This window comes from Nicotiana attenuata, unplaced genomic scaffold (assembly GCF_001879085.1).
Source record: "Nicotiana attenuata strain UT unplaced genomic scaffold, NIATTr2, whole genome shotgun sequence".
In the NCBI taxonomy this organism is placed as follows: Eukaryota; Viridiplantae; Streptophyta; class Magnoliopsida; order Solanales; family Solanaceae; genus Nicotiana; species Nicotiana attenuata.
This window is the reverse complement of record NW_017676568.1, coordinates 24,445-42,704: the sequence shown is the minus strand read 5'-3', so window position 1 is coordinate 42,704 and position 18,260 is coordinate 24,445. Positions and strand designations below refer to the sequence as shown.

Here is an 18,260-nt window from a genome sequence, read left to right as displayed (position 1 = left end):
TTTATACATTCTGATTAAGGGTAAAAATAAGGTAGGTCAATTGATTACATCGTGGATCCCTGTAATTACGCCTTAATGGCCTGAAGTGGTTGAGAAAATCACGTTTGGGCGAGATATCCGGCGACGCTTGGTTATCCGTTACGAGTCCGGCTTCCGACCTTGTGTGTTTCTCCATCCTGTGGTGACTCATATCGAGCTCTGTAACGGTCTCGAAATGACTCGACCTCGGTTGTAGACGTGGCCGTCGTTCTACCTTGCATCCAGGTCGGGTTCGATGGCCCCGACTTGCTCCGGACCGGACCCAACCCGGTCGGGCTCAAGCAAAAAAGGGTATCACCCAATACAAAAACGTGTATCGTCTAATCTACGAGAATCAAGTTTTTCCCCTTCCTTAAGCGCACATAGGGAAGTATCTTTTGGCGTAACTGATTATTTCTTACCTTGGGACCAAGCTGGTTATTGGGCAGTAAAAATAGTAACAGATGTCTCTGGCGCTATTCCTGTAATAGGATCACCCTTGGTCGAATTATTACGCGGAAGCGCTAGTGTGGGACAATCTACTTTGACCCATTTTTATAGCACATGTGTGCTATACAAGTCTGGGCTAACGGTCCATCCTAACTGTCGTTAGCCAAGCCAAACATGTATAGTGCATGCTAGGTATACGTTATATACCACCTTTTATTTATTTTTCGATTTCAAGTTAAATGTATGTGTTTACCCTTAAAATGAGTAACAATTAAATTTGTACGCAGTTTAAAGGATACGTGATTTAATCTAACACGAATGATTTAAGAAACAACAAATAATTGAATTAAAGAAAAATAATGTGATCAAATCAAATGTGACAAAATAATTAAGCCTGGCGTTAGGTTTGAGTGCTGGAAACCGGTTCCGATCGAGCCCTCAAGATGAGCACGATTGCAGCTGAAGAACACTTTGAACAATAGCTAGAAAACAAAAATAAACTTTATGGTGTAACCTCCTCATTTAAACCAGAAGCATCTCCACCACAAATGCCATAAGGTAAGTTAGACATGCTTGCGAGACTTATAAAGTTTAGGAAGGAAGAGAGTTGAGAAAATGGAAGAAAAATTCTAATGAGCAAGGAAAGAAACTTCAGAGAAGATAAAGAAATCTCTAGCAGCGAAAATGAAGAAAGGATTCCAATAGCAGGTGATCATCCCCCCTTTTTAAAGGAGGAGCCTTGGGATTCGAAGCGAATCGTCATGATTGTAAACTCAGTTGAAACGGCAGAGCCAATCCGCGAGCTACGCGTGTTCCCACGTGACGCATCAGGAACATACGTTATCATGATGTCTAACATCACGTCTCAACCCCGGAAGGTTCTCTCGAAAGGTCACACGGGAAAATCAAAACATCATGAATTTGAAATATGCAGCTCTCATAACGCCACGTCGTCCGCCTGTGACAACGACCACAACCACCATTATCCACTTATCTAGACCGTCCCTGAGAACAACCTCGACAAGCGGAGGGACTAACTGTATGGGCAAAAAAATCATTTTATATGTTTGACCCGGTCAATGTTAATAAAAGCCTTTGAAGGTTGTGACGTATCGATATGATTCCAAAAGGTCGAAGTCAAAGGTGAAAGATAAAGCGAAGCCGAGGCCGAATCAGATCAATAGAAGACGAGGACGGGGACAAGCGTCAATTCTCAGACCAGTCTTAGGATTTAGATTGCCTAAAGAACATTCGATGGATATTCTCTTCGGTTGTACTATCTAGAGTTTTGTGGCCCATATGCCCTTATAAATAGGAAGAGATGTAGATCAACAAAAGGCATTGGACCTTTTGTAAAGAAATTCATCAACATTCTCTGTACAAGATTCTCACTTTATTGAATAGAAACAAAGCTTGACTTTATACTTTCCTAGTGTTATTCTTCTCTTCTGATCCAAGAAAGATTGGAATACACGATTGTATATCATCACGCATCATTGTTAGAAAACACTTCCAAGAATGTCATCCTTATCGGGTGATCTTTGTTTCATTTACTATTTAGAAGTCATTTATTATCATTTATTGCTCTCCTTTATACTTCTAGGTCTTTATTACTTCATTATTATCTAAAGTTGTTTTCTCTAGTGTTGCACTTTAACATACTTACCATAAAACGATAGTTCGGTCCTTGAATATTGATATTGACTGTGATTAACCCTAATTTTCTATTAATTTAATTGTATAGAACCAAAATCTATTTTTTGGGTCATATAGTTACTCTCAGCTTCGGGTGTGCGAGAGAGAGGTGTTCCGCGTCCCCCAACAATTATTATAGCGGAAAAGGGTCTGATATGTCCCTCTACTATTATCAATAGTTTAAATAAGCCCTTTGTTATACTATTAGAGCATTAAAGCCCCTGCCGTTATACTATTAAACACAAATACCCTTATTTTAACAGATGGGCCACGTGGCAACAGCAAACTCATCCGGTTAGTTTTAATATAGATCCGACCCAAACCCATTACCCGACCCTAAAATACTAGACCTTTCACCCTTATTAATATGTGAACCCTAATTTGTTCACTCATTTTTTGTTCCAGCAATAGAAGCCCTCTGTCCCTCCCTCTCTTCCACAACTGAAATGCTATAACTTCTCATTCAATTTCTTTGTTCTTCTTCGTTTATCTGATAGTCTTGGTTCAATGTCGAGTTCTAGTGTTACATCGAGAAGGAAGTGTTATTGTAGGGATATTGCGAACAACTTCACTTCGACGACTACAAACAACCCCGGAAGGAGATTCTACAAGTGTGCTAAACTTGAAGTAAGTGTGAATTTTATTTGTGATTCATTACTCGCCGATGTATTTAAAATTTTATCTTTTCTGCTCTTTAACATAGTTATTGATTGTATTTGTAAGAACGAGTCATGTGGATATTGAGAATGGAAAGACGAAGCCCTCCCGGACAAAGCGTTGATAGTAATCAACGATTTCAAGTCTAAATTAGATGTTGCCAATGTCAAAATCAGGACGCTGAATATGTTGTTGGATGCGTGCAAGTTTGAAATGGACAAATTGATGGAAAAAGTTGATGTTTTGGAGGCTATAAATGATGTTGAAGTGAATAAAGCAAGGGAGATGTAAGTGAAAATGATGCAGATGAAGATGTTCATTATAGTTGCATTTGCATCGTTAGTCGGATTTGTTGTGGCATTGTTGATAAAATGAATTTTGCATTTTGTGTAGTCCAATAGGGTTTTGATGAAGTTAATTGCTGTAAAATCCAGATTTTCATGAATGTTTTGTGTTGGTCAGCTTGGTTGTAATACCTTATATGGCATGTTACTGTCAATTTTAACGGAATATGACACAAATATGGTCAGCTTGGTTTTAATACCTTTCATTTTCTGATTTATTGTGTTGGTCAGTTTGGTTTGTAATCACTAAATATAGTTCTTCATATGGCATGTTAATGCTCAGTTTAACAGAATAATGTGGATTTTAACATAAAAAACTAGGTAGTTATGGCTCTAATGTAGTAAAAAACTGGGCAGTTCATTAACAGTAAAAATCTAGGCATCCACTCTAATGCAGTAAATTCAATTTATGATGCAGTAATTACAGAACATGAAGTTCTGCATATAGAACGACTTTAGAACAGAATATTGACCCTAATGCAGTAAAAAACTAGGCAATTCACTAAGAGCCTGTTTGGAAAGCCACCTTAAAAATGGATTTGGGTGTAACTGGGTATAATTACACAGCTTGGCATGTTTGTTTGGCCAAGTAAATACTTGGTCAGCATGGAATTGGGTGTAATTGGAGGGGTGTAATTACACTCTCCAATTCTCAAGGGGGAGGTGAGAATTGGTGGTAATTACACTGTGTAATTACAAGGTTGCTTTTTAGTTTCTTTCCCTTTTGTTTTTATTTTAATTTATTTTCTTTATAACTTTTTATTTCTATTTTTTTAATTTTTTAAATTTATTTTTACTTTCTAATTTTTTTTTAAAATTTTAAAATATATTTTTCTTTGTACATTATTTATCTTTTATTTCTCTATCTTTACTTCTTGTGATTCTATGTAATTGCTTATATATTTTTTTCTTATTCTATTTCCGAAACTACACCTCCTAATATTAGAAATAATGGGTCATTAATAAACTTGGCATATAATGAGTGATGCACTTAAAGTAAAATTTCGTTGTTGAATGTGGTTATAAACTTACCATGTTTCCTAATCTTAAGTTGCAGCGAGACTTACTATTATTATATTGGAATTTGACATATGTTAAACTATTTTATATATTTTTTTATAATTTTGAAATTGTGTCATATTCATGGTTCCAATTTATTTGTTTTAGTAGTATTGGCTCATATTGCATGTTGTTCATTTTTTAGTTAGAATTGATATATTAGTTTTGTCAAACATTTGAATAATGTTATGAAACTATATTTATAAATATTAATTTATTTTATCAAACATGAATTCCATGATGTTCTTACAAAACGTATATTTTTAACTTTTGTAAGTATCTAAATTAAATATTATTAATTTAAAAAATATACTATATGAATTATTTTTATAATATTGGTTATAAATATATGATTACTAATTAATGTATATTCACGAACAAATATACATCTTAGATACCAAATATAATACTTTATTATTATAAAATTTATAGGCATATATTTATTATATTAATTTTTAAGTTTGATAATTACTTAATTTAAAATTTAATTTAATTGTGTAATTACACTTGTGCAATCAAACAGTAAATATGTAATTACACTATGACAAACAAACAGATCGTCGTAATTACTCAACTGTGTAATTACCAGGCTGTGTAATTATTACGCTAGTAATTACACCAATTCTAATCACAGGGTGACTTAAGGGTGTTCGTCGGTCGGTACGGTACGGTATTTAGATATTTCGGTTCGGTATTTTCGGTATTCGGTTTCTTAAAATCCTATACCAATACCGTACCTAATTAAATTCGGTATGGTTCGGTTTTTCTCCTTTCGGTTTCGGTTTATTCGGTTCGGTAATTTCGGTTTATTCGTTTTGAATACCTAACTAGTGCATAGAGCCATAGACTATAATATTCTTAATTAAAGTACTCAAAAATACAAAACTGAAAATGTTTGTTGACAAAAAATTTGTCCAAAACTAACAAATATCGATCAAAATAGAGAAAAGTGTACATAAAAGAATATTTGATCATTAGAAATGTCTTGTTACTTGTTTATAGTTAATTGATGAACTTAGAGAATAAAGGAAAGTAAAATTTAGATTTTTTATATTATATTATAATTGATAATATATGTTTTGTGTAATTAATATATATTTCGGTGCGGTATCGGTATTTTGGTTTTTTATTTTAAAAAACCAAATACCATACCTAATACCATTTTTTTGAAAAACTTAAACCAAATACCATACCAAATACCAAAATACCATATACCAAATACCAAAATTTTTGGTTTCGATACGATAATTCGGTATTTACCAAATTATGCACAGCCCTAGGGTGACTTACCAAACAGACTTTTAGAATCTTTATGATTCCTCTTTTTCTTTGTTCTTGTGTAAGTACTCATTATACTTTACTTCTTTTCCCTCTTTTTCTGAGTTTTTTTTTTCTTTTTCAAAAGGACGATTATTTTCCAATTTAAGATAAAAATGTAGGTAGGCATGTGCCACCCAAGAATGTCCTATCAAACAATTAAGGACAATAAAGAGTCCAAAGTCCAAATAACACTTGAGAGTTGAAACCGTACGTACACTGCAACGGTATTTCGAACCAAACGGAACTCTTTGGCTATTGGCCCCCACCAAATTCAAAAAGTTCACCTTTCCTCTTCCTTTCTTCCATTTTCCTCAATTATTTTAGGTGGCGTTTGAATTTATTTTTTTAGTTTACTAATGTTTCGATAACCGTTTAGAACAAAAGTAATGTACTTTAAATACCTTTTTAAAATGTAATTTGAGTTAAATCATCACATGTGTTATGTAAGGGTATCTAAGAGAGTTTATATATTTTGATCACGTTAGTTATTGTCCTAAGGTTTGATGTTAGATACTTAGAGGGTGTTTGGCTAAGCTTATAAGCTGGTCAAACTAGCTTATAAGCACTTTTCGGCTTATCTACGCATTTGATAAAGTTAAAAGTGCTTATAAGCCAAGTGCTTATAAGTCAAAAATAAGCTAAAAGCAGCTTATGAATTTTTAGCTTATAAGCACTTTAAGTTTGACTAAATTTTTTACTGTTTATCCTTACAATATTCTTTTTTAGAACAAAACTCTTACATCAATACTCACTGCCTCAATTATTGTTTCAACCCCCCTGCCGCATCTTCAAGTCTGCAATTCTCATTGACTATTTAAGATAAACAAATTCTCTATTCCTTTGCATATTTGTATCTATGTGATTGTGTATTAATCTGTGAACTGTATGTAATAAATGAGGACATATCAAATTTTTGGTGCATTGCTTTCTAAATGTTGTGGTGACGAAGACAGTGTTTGTTTCTCTTCAAATATTTATTTAGGTTTATTTTTTACTTAGAAACTTTTGTTAATTTATTAATTATTACTATAACTTATGATTATATGCTTATCATAAAATAAATTTTATTTATCATAAAAGTTTTCTTATCTAAGCACAGTTGTATTTAAAATAAAATGACAAATAGAATATTTTGTATTTGAATTGATGTGGAATCTGAAATTTTGAAGAATTTATGCCCTTATAAAAATATAAACACTTCTAAGGTTATTTAAGTCATTTTAACAAAAAAAAAAAGAGCTTATCAGCACTTTTTTCTCAAATACTACAGCGGCTTATTATCAATTTCAGTACTTGTATCCAAACACGTAACTGTTTATTTATTAAATCAGTTTCAGCACTTAATGCTTATGAGCCAGACGGCTCTTAGATAGTTTCACATGATATTATTGCTGATTTGGTAAGCTCATATTTTACGCTCATACATTTATATTAAAATTCATCAATAAACACTAAAATTGCTTTGCACGATGTTAAGTAATATGCAATGCACATAAATTGCGTAAGTACATCTAAAAGAATTTGTAGACGTCTTAAAGTCGCTTGACTACTTTCGTCTTATTTTTATTTTTTGTTAATTGTATATGGAGGAATTAGTACGCATTCCGTATAATGCCTCATACCTCTTCCGCAATCGGGGTGATTAGAATAGCAAAACAATTACAAATATTAATTGCATAATAAAAAGCCAATCATGACTTTTATATTTTTGTACGAGGTAAAGAAGTAATTGCGAGCTTGGGAAAATCGACAGCTGCATAATTTTTTTTAGTGTAAATACATCTGTTAATTTTGTCAAATCAAAATATACTAAATATCCTTATTTTGACAAAATTGGAGTACTTTACTAAACCAAGCAGCCTAGATTTGTTTCCTAATAGTAGTGTGCTCTGCACCAAATTAAAGCACCAACTAAGAAGGATTATACCAAGAAGGATTGTGATGGAGTAGTAAGTATTCCTTCTTCCTTAACCAGATGTCTCGAGTTCGAGTCCCTAGGTATTGAGTCGCCTTTGTTAGGGAGCATTTTTCCCCCAATGTGGGACTTTCCGGTGTGAATCCGGATTTAGTCGAGTCCCAATACGTGTACCGAACACCGGTTGGGATACCAACAAAAAAAAAAAGAAGAATAGGCATCATGCTAATTTCCTAAGTTATTCGTTTAATTTAAATTTTACGTCCTAATTGTGTTCATTCTGATTGCTGGCATTGACAGATGTTATCCACCTTCACTTTTGAGTAGTATTTTGCTATTATTAGCTAACTTGAGAGGTTGTACAAAAATTTAAACTCACCCTCTTGTTTCTTTCCATCTATTGGTAATTAAACATTACTTTATACTCCCTCCCTTCACTTTTAGTGGCTCATAATTGGCTTTGCAGTCAATTTTAAAAATAAAAATATTTTTTACTATAATATCCATACTAATGATACTAGCATTTTAAAAAAAAATTGAAATTCCTTTTGGGAAACGAGTAGCTGATAAGGGTAAAATAAGAAAAATTTAATTTTATCTCGATTTGCTAAAATAAATAAATAAAAGTAAAAATATATTGTTAGTGTAATGAACAAGTAAAAATGAACAAAAACAATATTATATAAAAGCTCTTTAATGTGTAAGAAATAACTAAGTATAATTAATACAAAAAGGACTATATTTCCGGTTAAAAGGATGAAAAAAAAGACATTCTCCCTATAAGAAAAATATGTATGCTCTTCCTTAAATATGCATTCTTGTTGCAATTTCTAAGTTTGTATTATTACTCCGACTTAACTGTCATCTTAATAACCATATAGTTGGAGAATCAAATCTATGATGATTTAATTATTAAGCAAATCATGTTAAAAGACGCCAAAAAAAAATACCATTAGAAAAAGAGAGAGAAGAGATTTTAATTCAAAATCCAACAATCATTAATATTTATTTGATGCTAAAAACAAAAATGAACTCTTTTTCCTTTTTCTCTTGCAAAAGTGTACCCAAATTCCTCAGCAAAATTTCCAAGATTCTTCCCTTTCTCTATCTCTATCAGTAACATTTACATAGTTCTGTTGTCGCTCTGCTAATTTTCTCTCTCTAGCCCCTCCTTTTTCTTACAATTTCACAAACACCCACGAATCTTTCTCTCTCTTCTGGTCTACTAAAAATTAACACTACCCATTTTCTGCTCTGCTCAGCTCATAACTGGTTGTCTCAATTTATGCAAAACAAATACATTTAAATACACAGTAATTAAAACAGCGTTTATACTCGCATATGCACATGCTCTTCTCTGTGTGTGTGTGTGTGTGTGTGTGTGTGTTTGTGAGGTGAGCGGCAACTTCTATCGTTTTCTTGAAGGAAGCCCTCGTGAAGTTCATGTGAACTATGGTATACAAAGAGATCTGAGAAAAAAGTAAACCAAAAACAAAGACCTTTTTATGATAGTAACGGGTCACTTGCTCCTTAGCCACTAGAACAACTAGTTTCTCTCTTGATTCAGGTGAGTAATGTAGTGTTTCTCTCTCATCTTTGCTTTCTCTTTAATTACCACCATTCAGCCAGAATATACAGTGACCCTTTACTTCTACTAAGCTATTTAAAGCTTTAAAGTGTTGGTTGGTTAATTCAGGTATTTTTCAAGAAGAAAAGTGGGCTGCTTTGTTATTGTCGAATCACTGTTTGGTGTCTGTGAGTATTTGAGTTAAATATACTGGGGTGTGGACAGTTTCTTGTTGGACTCTTTATGCTATAGTTGAGATGGGTTTTTGTTTTTGCTTTGTTTTCTTTGTTGGGTAGTAAGCAAGAGTTGCAACTGGCTAATTGGATTTTTATTGCCTAATGATTTGGTTTAAGATTTTTCTGCTTGGGAATTTTAGCAGTCACTGGACGTGAGATTGGTTAATTGTGAAGGTGTATAAGAGTTGCCGGTGTGGTTGATAGTTTTGGAAGGTGAATCTTTGAGGAATTGAGTTTGATTTGGTCATTATTACTTGGTTCTGGGGTGTTAATAATGAGATTTTACTGGTGAATTTGGAAGGCTTTTTAAAGTTGGATTCTTTATTTCGGGCATAATTGAGAAGATTTGGAGAGAGAATGATGCATTGGTTGAAGTCTAGTCATAATTCAAGAATATTTCCGTTTTTGGATCAATATATGTACTGATCATGACCAGGGCTGTCCGTGACCGGATTCTTAAGGATGCAAATGGAAACATTAGTGATCACTTACGAAACCACATACATTTGACAAATTGTATTCATTTGAAGAACCACATGCATAAGCAGAGCCCCATCTTGGGTGACAGGTCCCTTATGAGGGAGCTTGTTGTCCTTCAGAGGTCGAGGTCGTTGAGGGATCCTTCTGCAAGTCCACCCTCGTGGCATTCTCCTTCTGTTGTCGATGCCCTTCTTAAAACAAGTGAACGGAGGGATGCTGTTGTCAGCAGTGGCAGGCAGTCTCTAGGCATAGACCGGTCTAGGGATGCTAGAGGTTTATCTGGAAGCTCACCTCCTTTAGCTGGCCGATCGTCATCTAGAGTCGCTTCTGCAGAGATTAATATTGAGCGAGTAGCAGGGGCTCCAAGTGACCGAAGTAGCAAGAGTGGAATTCGAGAGCGGAGGAGAGTTAGGAGAGAAGAATCAAGCGGTAGGAATCTGGGAACTGACTTCAAGGATGAGCGTCCAGATGATTTGGTTCACAATACTGTTTCAGAGAACTCTGAACTAAGGGATAGAATTAGCAATGAAATAGAGAGGCAGAGGCGTGATGATCGAATAAGGACCCTCTCTGAGCAATTAAATAATGTTCCAATGGACAGTGATGAGGTAGCTTCTTCTCATGGAAGGCAAACTCGTAATGAGAAATTTGCAGCGCAAGCGGAGGCAACCACTCGTGGCTATGGCAGTGGCAGAGTAAAACAGCGCAAGTTTCGACGGGCAAGAAGAGCTCGGGCTTCTGTTCCTTCAAGAGATGCGCTTGCCCACAATGAAATGTCTGTGGCCTCAAATTCATTAGGTCAAGCTTCAGCTCACCAAAAATATCAAGCAGAAGAGTGCTACGAAGAGTATGCCAACCAGAATGTGACAAGGGCTCCAAGGAATGGATGTGGAATTCCTTGGAACTGGTCAAGGATTCATCATAGGGGAAAATCATTTCTTGACATGGCAGGTAAGAGCTTATCTTGTGGTTTGTCTGACCCAAGGTCAAAAAGAAGTGGTATTGGTCACAGAGGGAGGGACTCTGGTGATATGCCAATAATGTCCGAATACTCGAGTTCATCTAGTAAATCTGAGGCAGAGGCGTTGCCTTTACTACTGGATGCTTCAAATTCTCAGGGAAGTACAGACAATCCTGCTTGGGTTCACAATTATTCGGGAGAGTTGGGTATCTATGCTGACAATTTGCTAAAGCAAGAACTTGACTCGGATCTTGCTTCGGAAGCTAGATCAGGTCAGCAACACAAATTTCGTAGGCGTGGCAATAGTAGGCACCAGAGTCTAACACAAAAGTATATGCCAAGAACTTTCCGGGATCTGGTAGGACAGAATTTAGTTGCACAAGCTCTTTCAAATGCTGCTGTTAAGAGAAAGGTTGGCTTGCTTTATGTTTTCTATGGGCCCCATGGAACAGGAAAGACCTCATGTGCCCGCATATTTGCAAGGTCATTAAATTGCCAATCGATTGAGCATCCCAAGCCTTGTGGGTTTTGTGATTCTTGCGTTGCACATGATATGGGAAGGAGTCGGAATATAAGGGAAATAGGTCCTGTCAGTAATTTTGATTTTGAGAATATGATGGATCTTCTTGATAATATGATTGTTTCCAAACTGCCATCCCAGTATAGGGTTTTTATTTTTGATGATTGTGACACACTGTCACCTGATTGTTGGAGTGCTATTCTAAAGGTTGTCGATAGAGCCCCTAGGCGAGTCATTTTCATGCTTGTATCCTCAAGTCTTGATGTCTTGCCTCATATAATCATATCTAGGTGCCAGAAATTCTTTTTTCCCAAGTTAAAGGATCCGGATATCATCTATACTTTGCAATGGATAGCAACCAAAGAAGATCTTGAAATCGATAAGGACGCACTCAAGCTTATTGCATCGAGATCAGATGGATCGTTGAGAGATGCTGAAATGACTCTTGAGCAATTGAGTTTGCTTGGGCAGAGAATCTCTGTTCCTCTTGTGCAGGAGCTGGTGCGTTTTCTGGCATTTTCTCTGATCAAAAGCCAAGGAACTTCTTGTTGCTTGGCAGACCAAGATCTCATACTTTGTTGCTAAAGCATTTATATTATTTATCTAATGATCTCACTTTAACCTTATTTTATTTGCAAATGTATGCATGGAATGTCCAAATTAAAGTTCAAAATTTTTGTGCAAGAGTTTTGTTTTCTTTCATGCTCCCTTTCCTCAATGGGAGATTACTGAACATGCTTTGATTTATCATACTGCATCTTTTATCAGGTGGACATAGACCTTCACAGCGTTTGAAGGAGATTTTAGTTTTTCATTCTTTTTACCTTAAAGTATGCATTCACCAAGAGGGTGGCAGATATTGACTTCCGTTTGGTTTCATAAGTTTTTAGCAAAAAGCTTTAGCCAAATGAGGAAGTTAGGTGTCTAAGGCTAATTAAACTATGATCTTTCACTTCAGGAATGCGCCTTGTCTTTCGTAAGAGGATATCATGTTTTAACTGTAAGAGGTTTAAGTATCAGTTTACAGTGCTGCTGAAGCATTAGGGATCTTGAATGTGAAATTTAACAAGTTATCCAATTATATGATAGAAGCCTTGGCGCACATTCGAATGTACTTTAAGCTTCCTATAGAACCAAAAATGCCTCTAATGGACTTGTAATTGCGTGTTGCATAATAATATCGAGCAATTTAGAAAGGCATTTAGTAGATATTGTTCTCTGATGAAGAAGTGGAATCTGCTTTATTAGAATTACTTCCACTTGCTTTTATGGATGACTTCTATGGAAAATTATGCTATTCTCCGTAGAGGCTAAGCTTTGCTTCATCTTCTTTCAAAGTTGCCTGTTAACTTAATTTTATATATGTAAATCAAACATTCTGATAACTTTTTTATGACTTGACCGCTATTACAGGTTGGACTTATATCTGATGAGAAATTAGTGGACCTACTTGACTTGGCGTTATCTGCAGACACTGTTAATACGGTGAAACATTTGAGGGAGATCATGGAATCTGGTGTCGAACCCTTAGCTTTAATGTCGCAACTTGCTACAGTCATAACTGATATACTTGCAGGGAGCTATGACTTCACAAAAGAAAGGCCTCGGAGGAAGTTCTTTCGCCGCCAAGCATGTAAGTGCTCCATAATTTGGTTATTCCGTAATAAATGAGTTATTCGTTCTCCTGCTTGATAGATCCATATGATACTGGATAATAAACTACTGGCAAACAGCTCATGATTGCCAGGCAGTACATCATTGCATTTCCCTTTATAAGTCTTGCAAATGAAGTTAATCAACATGGCTTCCCAAGCAATTTGCCACTAGAATCTTATATCACGTTCCTCAAGTCAACTAATTGCCTTCTCATTCTCTTTCGATAAAATCTCACAGGAACTTCCAGACTTTACATGCCATCTTAATCGTATTGTTCTCCAGGTTCAACTTGATCTTACTTTCCTCTGTTCTTTGGTTGCAGTATCAAAACAGGATATGGAAAAATTGCGTCAAGCTCTGAAAACACTATCTGAAGCTGAAAAGCAGCTGAGAATGTCAAATGACAGACTTACCTGGCTTACAGCTGCATTGCTGCAACTTGCTCCAGACCAGCAGTATATGTTGCCCAATTCCTCTGCAGACACTAGTTTTATTCAAAGTCCACTAGGCTTGAATAATGCAGGGGGAACAGAAAGACCCAGGAAAAGTAATGTTGAGCATGCTGACTTGCCACACAAAGACACAAAAGGTAGGGTAGAAAACTTTCAAGCTGGAAGTTCTGGTGATATTTACTCTGACCCCAGGATGAAAGGTATTTGCATTGGTGGAAAAGGGCATAATGGAGCTGGAGTATTTGCTCAGAAGGCTTATAGCGTCTCTAGTGATAAAAATCCAATGAGCAGTGGCCAGCTTCCTGATAAGTTGCACCGTGATATTGAAGAAATATGGTTAGAAGTGCTTCAAAATATCGAAATAAATGGCTTAAAAGAGTTCATGTATCGAGAAGGGAAGCTTACCTCACTCAGCTTTGGAGCAGGTACATTCGTTTAGGTCTCTTACAAATATCATTAGCTATATCTTGTGGTCATGACTAGTGAATTGTTCTTAATTATTTTCATTGCTTGTGCATTTCAACTGCATGTTTAATCAGCAGGTCAAAACTGGAAAAGTTTTCTCGGCTAGATCAGTTTAACACATTAACATTAGCTAAAACAGATCTTGGTTATTTTTAACATTATTATGGGCCTGCACTCTTTTAAGAAACGATTATGGAGTGGATCCAAGAAAAGCTTCTTTTCTCTTATTCAGAAAAAAATCTGGACCATAAAAAAAGAAGTTGGTTGGGCTTTCTTGGACAACCCTGTCTATTCAAGTTTCTTGGATATATTCGTTGGTTTCTTGGTTAATAGAGATCATGAGCGTATATTTACAGATGTCTAGGATGTTAAACTTGCTATTTTGTGGGGGAGGTGGATTTGACTTGGAACGTAGTAACATAAAGTGGGCACATTTTGACATGCATATGGTTTGAGCACTTCATTTGAAAGCCCTGTTGCAGCTGCTGTAGTAGCAGGCTGCTATTCCAAGAGTGTTTTTAGTGCTTCATTCTTATTCCCTCATTCTTTTGAAACTCTCTTTATCTCATTCCTGATTTACATCTTTTGGTTACCTGCTTAATTTACATCCATGTTAACAAACTTAATGCATTGCTTGCCTTCCTGAGTAATACTCTTTTCAACTTGGTTCCGTTTGTAAGTCCATATTCATTCTGTTGTAAGATACCCTTTTGACTGGCATCTAATTGTTGTAGTTTTGGACTTCCTGTAATTCAAACATTTGGAAAAAAAAGGTCATGCTGACTTGTAGCAATTGTATATGCTTTGCATATGTTCCACATGACATATGAGAGAGGGAAGGAGGGACTCTATTGGAAAGATATGTTTCATGTACAGTGTGTCATATTGTCATTCAAAATTGAATGGACAGATGCTGCAATTTTGTTTCCTTGTACAAAGCATTTTTAGGTTATTATGCTGTTGTCCTGACATCTTGTTCGAAAAAACTATCAAATACTGCTCAGTGAGGCTTCATTGTAGACGGTGTGTGTGCTCATCTAATTTGCTAATTTCGTTGCAGCTCCCACAGTGCAGTTACTCTTCAGCTCACATCTGACGAAATCTAAGGTAGAGAAATTCAGGGGTCATATTTTACAAGCTTTTGAGTCTGTTCTTGGATCCCCAGTGACAGTAGAAATCAGATGTGAATCCGGGAAAGACGTCAGGGCTGGACCAATGGTCTTGTCAGCATCTCATATAGGTACAAGCCCCGGCATTTATGGTAATGGGGTGAGAATGGCAGGTCCTGATGAAAACACCAGGACGCAAGTAAATGTCAGAGAAGGTTTGGCTTTTGCAAAGCTTGACTCAAGAGGAATAGGTGATAGCGAGATAGTTGAAGAGGAAGCTTCTCCAAGAGAATTAAAACACCATGGTCAGATCGACAACAATACACGATCTGATTTGCCGGGAGGGACAATGTCTATAGCAAAAAATTCATCCACCTCCATACCTGAACGAAGAAAATCAGGGGATAGAAGCCAGAGTTTGAGCCTAGTTAAGAGCAAGGTATCTCTTGCCCACGTAATTCAGCAGGCAGAAGGATATACGCAACCAAGTAGCTGGTCAAAACGCAAGGCTGTTTCTATTGCTGAAAAGCTTGAACAAGAGAATTTGTATGTACCTCTTTTTCCCATCTTTCTTGTATTACCACGTTATATATCTGATTGTATATATAACCATATTCACATTCATTTGCTTGAACCATTTTCACATTCATTTGCTTGAAGATATAGATAATATCCCATTTAAATGGCATAAAACAGGACTATTTCTTTAAGTTGTTTTGATTTTATATAGTATTACAGATGCGCAAAAGATTAGAGAATGTCCTACTCATTACTTGGGTGAGGAGATATAGGGGTGAATATTTGTGTTATATGAAATGTGTAGCAGAAGCAGCCCCTCCATCCTTCACTGGTAAGTGGATCGAGAGATACACATGCTAGATACACACACTCCAACTTAGTCTTGTCCCTTCACCAGTTATCAACTATAAGACCCCGTAGAAAATGTTACAAGCTATCTATACTTTTTGAGAGTGTAGATTGACCTTTAAGTATAACATCAGAAGATATGGCACCACTTAGTTTTTTTTTTATACTCATCATGTGTAGATATCATTAGTTGAATTAAAAGCAGAAAGCACAGACACCATTCCTCGAGTTTCAGATGCCTATTGTCCATGCAAGTTATGAACTTGGCACCAATTTTCTACTACGAGTTAGTTAGGCAGAGGATATTGCAATTGCATGTTTCTGTATCATCCATCTCTCTACAGATGTGTATTATATATATCATTCCATACCTTTGTAATTCTTCTTTTTTCTTTTTTTTTTTGATAAATACCTTTTACTAGTTTTCTTAATTATCAAGTATTATAAAATATATAATAGTTCCTTGATAACGCCACATGAAGCTGAAAGTGGACCTTTCTACTCAAAGAACTTCCTCTTTTCATACTTATCCCTGGAACAACATTGGTCGAAATCTGTCTTATAGCAATTTTACTGAAGCTCGGATGGCGGTCACTTGTACATATGGAATGTTACTTTTATTTTTTATTTGGAACGATGCTCCTATCAAATAGTTCTTATAGTAGGTATAACTGTTTATACTTAACATTCAATTGTTGTTGGAAAAGGGGTAAATGTTCCTTGTTTGAGTTGCTGATTCTCATGTAGTAATGTGATATTTCTTCTCTGCAGGAGATTAGAGCCAAGATCAAGGAGCTTGCTTTGCTGGAAGGCTAAAAGAATCACCCGCCGAAAGGTAAACAGATTTCAAAAGTCTATTTTCTTTTTGAATGTAAGAGTCCTTGAATATTTTCTGTGCATCTTAGATTCTGAGTATGTCAACATAATTTGCTTGCATTCTGCCACTAATTGGAACTTGACATACTGCAAGAAAACAGCTGCAATTGTAAGCAAGTATGAAGATTGTTAACTTCCTCACATGTCAAATGAAGATGCTTCCTTACTGGCTGCCTTGTCTTCCATTTACCTGGTTATGATGGACCAAGAGCAGACATCTCTTACCCACCTCCCCCCCCCCCCCAACCACACACACACACAAAAAAAAAAAAATAAAAGAGAGGAGGAAAGCAACTGGTTTATGCCATAGGCTTCGGTAAGGGAGTATAGCGCAGGATGTGTTGTAGGCACATGTTACAGGCGAGCCCATTATCCATTGAGTTCCAAAGCTAGAAATAGCTAATTTTTCGGTTATTTTAGAAAATAGCAAAGTAACTGGCCTAATCTATGGCTTTGAGAATATTCCCTCCTGTTGAATATTCTGCAATTTTTAGCAAACACCTCTGCCTTCCCAAAAATGGAAATAGATGGGACAATTGCATATTCATAGTTTCCACTGTTGCTTAGGCAGTGTATGAGATGTTAAAACTTAAAACTATAAAATGCAGCCAATACAACCAGTTTTCTGTAAAAGGTGTCACTTATTTGAATATAGAAGGCCTTTAAATAATATCAGGCTATAGCTATAAATAGTATTATTCAGTGACATGTTGCTTTACGACACCCAATTCAGTAGGCTGGCATATTCCAGCCAGTTTCATGTTCGTTTTGGTATATTTATCAATAGGAAGATGGTCTTGGTGTGTGTAAATGGGATGTGAATCCATTTTCTGTTTAGTGCTAGTGGTTTCATTTGTAGTTTTTTGTTGCTTTTGTTTTATGATTTGGTAGAGACACCAACTCACATTCAAGAAAACTGATTTAAAGCAAACTTAGTCAGACTGTACTGATTTATTTGAAGTTATCACTTAAAAGAATTATATATTGGTGCAGCTTTCGCGATTGAAAACAAGGAGTAGGAGGCCAAAGAGCTTATTGAGGTTGGTTTCTTGTGGGAAGTGCCTCTCTGGTAGGTCTCCAAGGTAGTAGTGAGTCAAAAGTGAATGTATCAGAAAGCTTAGGGGCAGATTTTCAGTTTTAGTTATTCTATTTGTTCAAGTCAATCTTTGTTAAGAGGGTCAATTTCATTTTTCCAATAATAAAGTAGAACATGAAAAATGGAAGATGTAACATTATTAATATAGCCTTTTAGTTTCTAGCCTTTTTCTTTTAGATGTCTAAAATAGTTTTGGGGGTAATCTCATGTGCAAGACTCATCTACATTTTTTTATTGGCAACCAGTTTTCCTTTACCAGATGTGAAATGTGTTGGATTCTTAGTTAAGAGCCTGTTTGGATGGGCTTGTTTTAAGTGACTTTTAAGCCAAAATAGCTTTTAAGCCATAAGTTAGGAATTCTAACTTTTTGCTTTTGGCTTGTTTTTGTCATTTTAGCTTAAAAACAAGTGCTTAAAAGCACTTTTTTACTTTATCCAAACACTACAAAATGGCTTAAAAGCACTTAAAACAAGCCAATCCAAACGGGCTCTAAGACTTTTGTTTCAATGGTCATTTT

The 18,260-nt window shown here is 35.7% G+C and overlaps 1 protein-coding gene across 1 annotated transcript; it reads left to right on the top strand.

Moving 5' to 3' along the window:
- Window positions 1-8,529: 8,529 nt before the first annotated feature.
- LOC109221089 (protein STICHEL-like 3) lies at window positions 8,530-18,000 on the top strand. The gene is made up of 7 exons (XM_019385550.1): window positions 8,530-9,025; window positions 9,155-11,723; window positions 12,636-12,855; window positions 13,201-13,755; window positions 14,856-15,450; window positions 16,543-16,606; window positions 17,641-18,000. The coding sequence occupies exons 2-7, from the start codon at window positions 9,690-9,692 to the stop codon at window positions 17,731-17,733; spliced, it is 3,561 nt and encodes a 1,186-aa protein (XP_019241095.1). The 5' UTR covers window positions 8,530-9,025; window positions 9,155-9,689; the 3' UTR covers window positions 17,734-18,000.
- The last annotated feature ends 260 nt before the right edge of the window (window positions 18,001-18,260 follow it).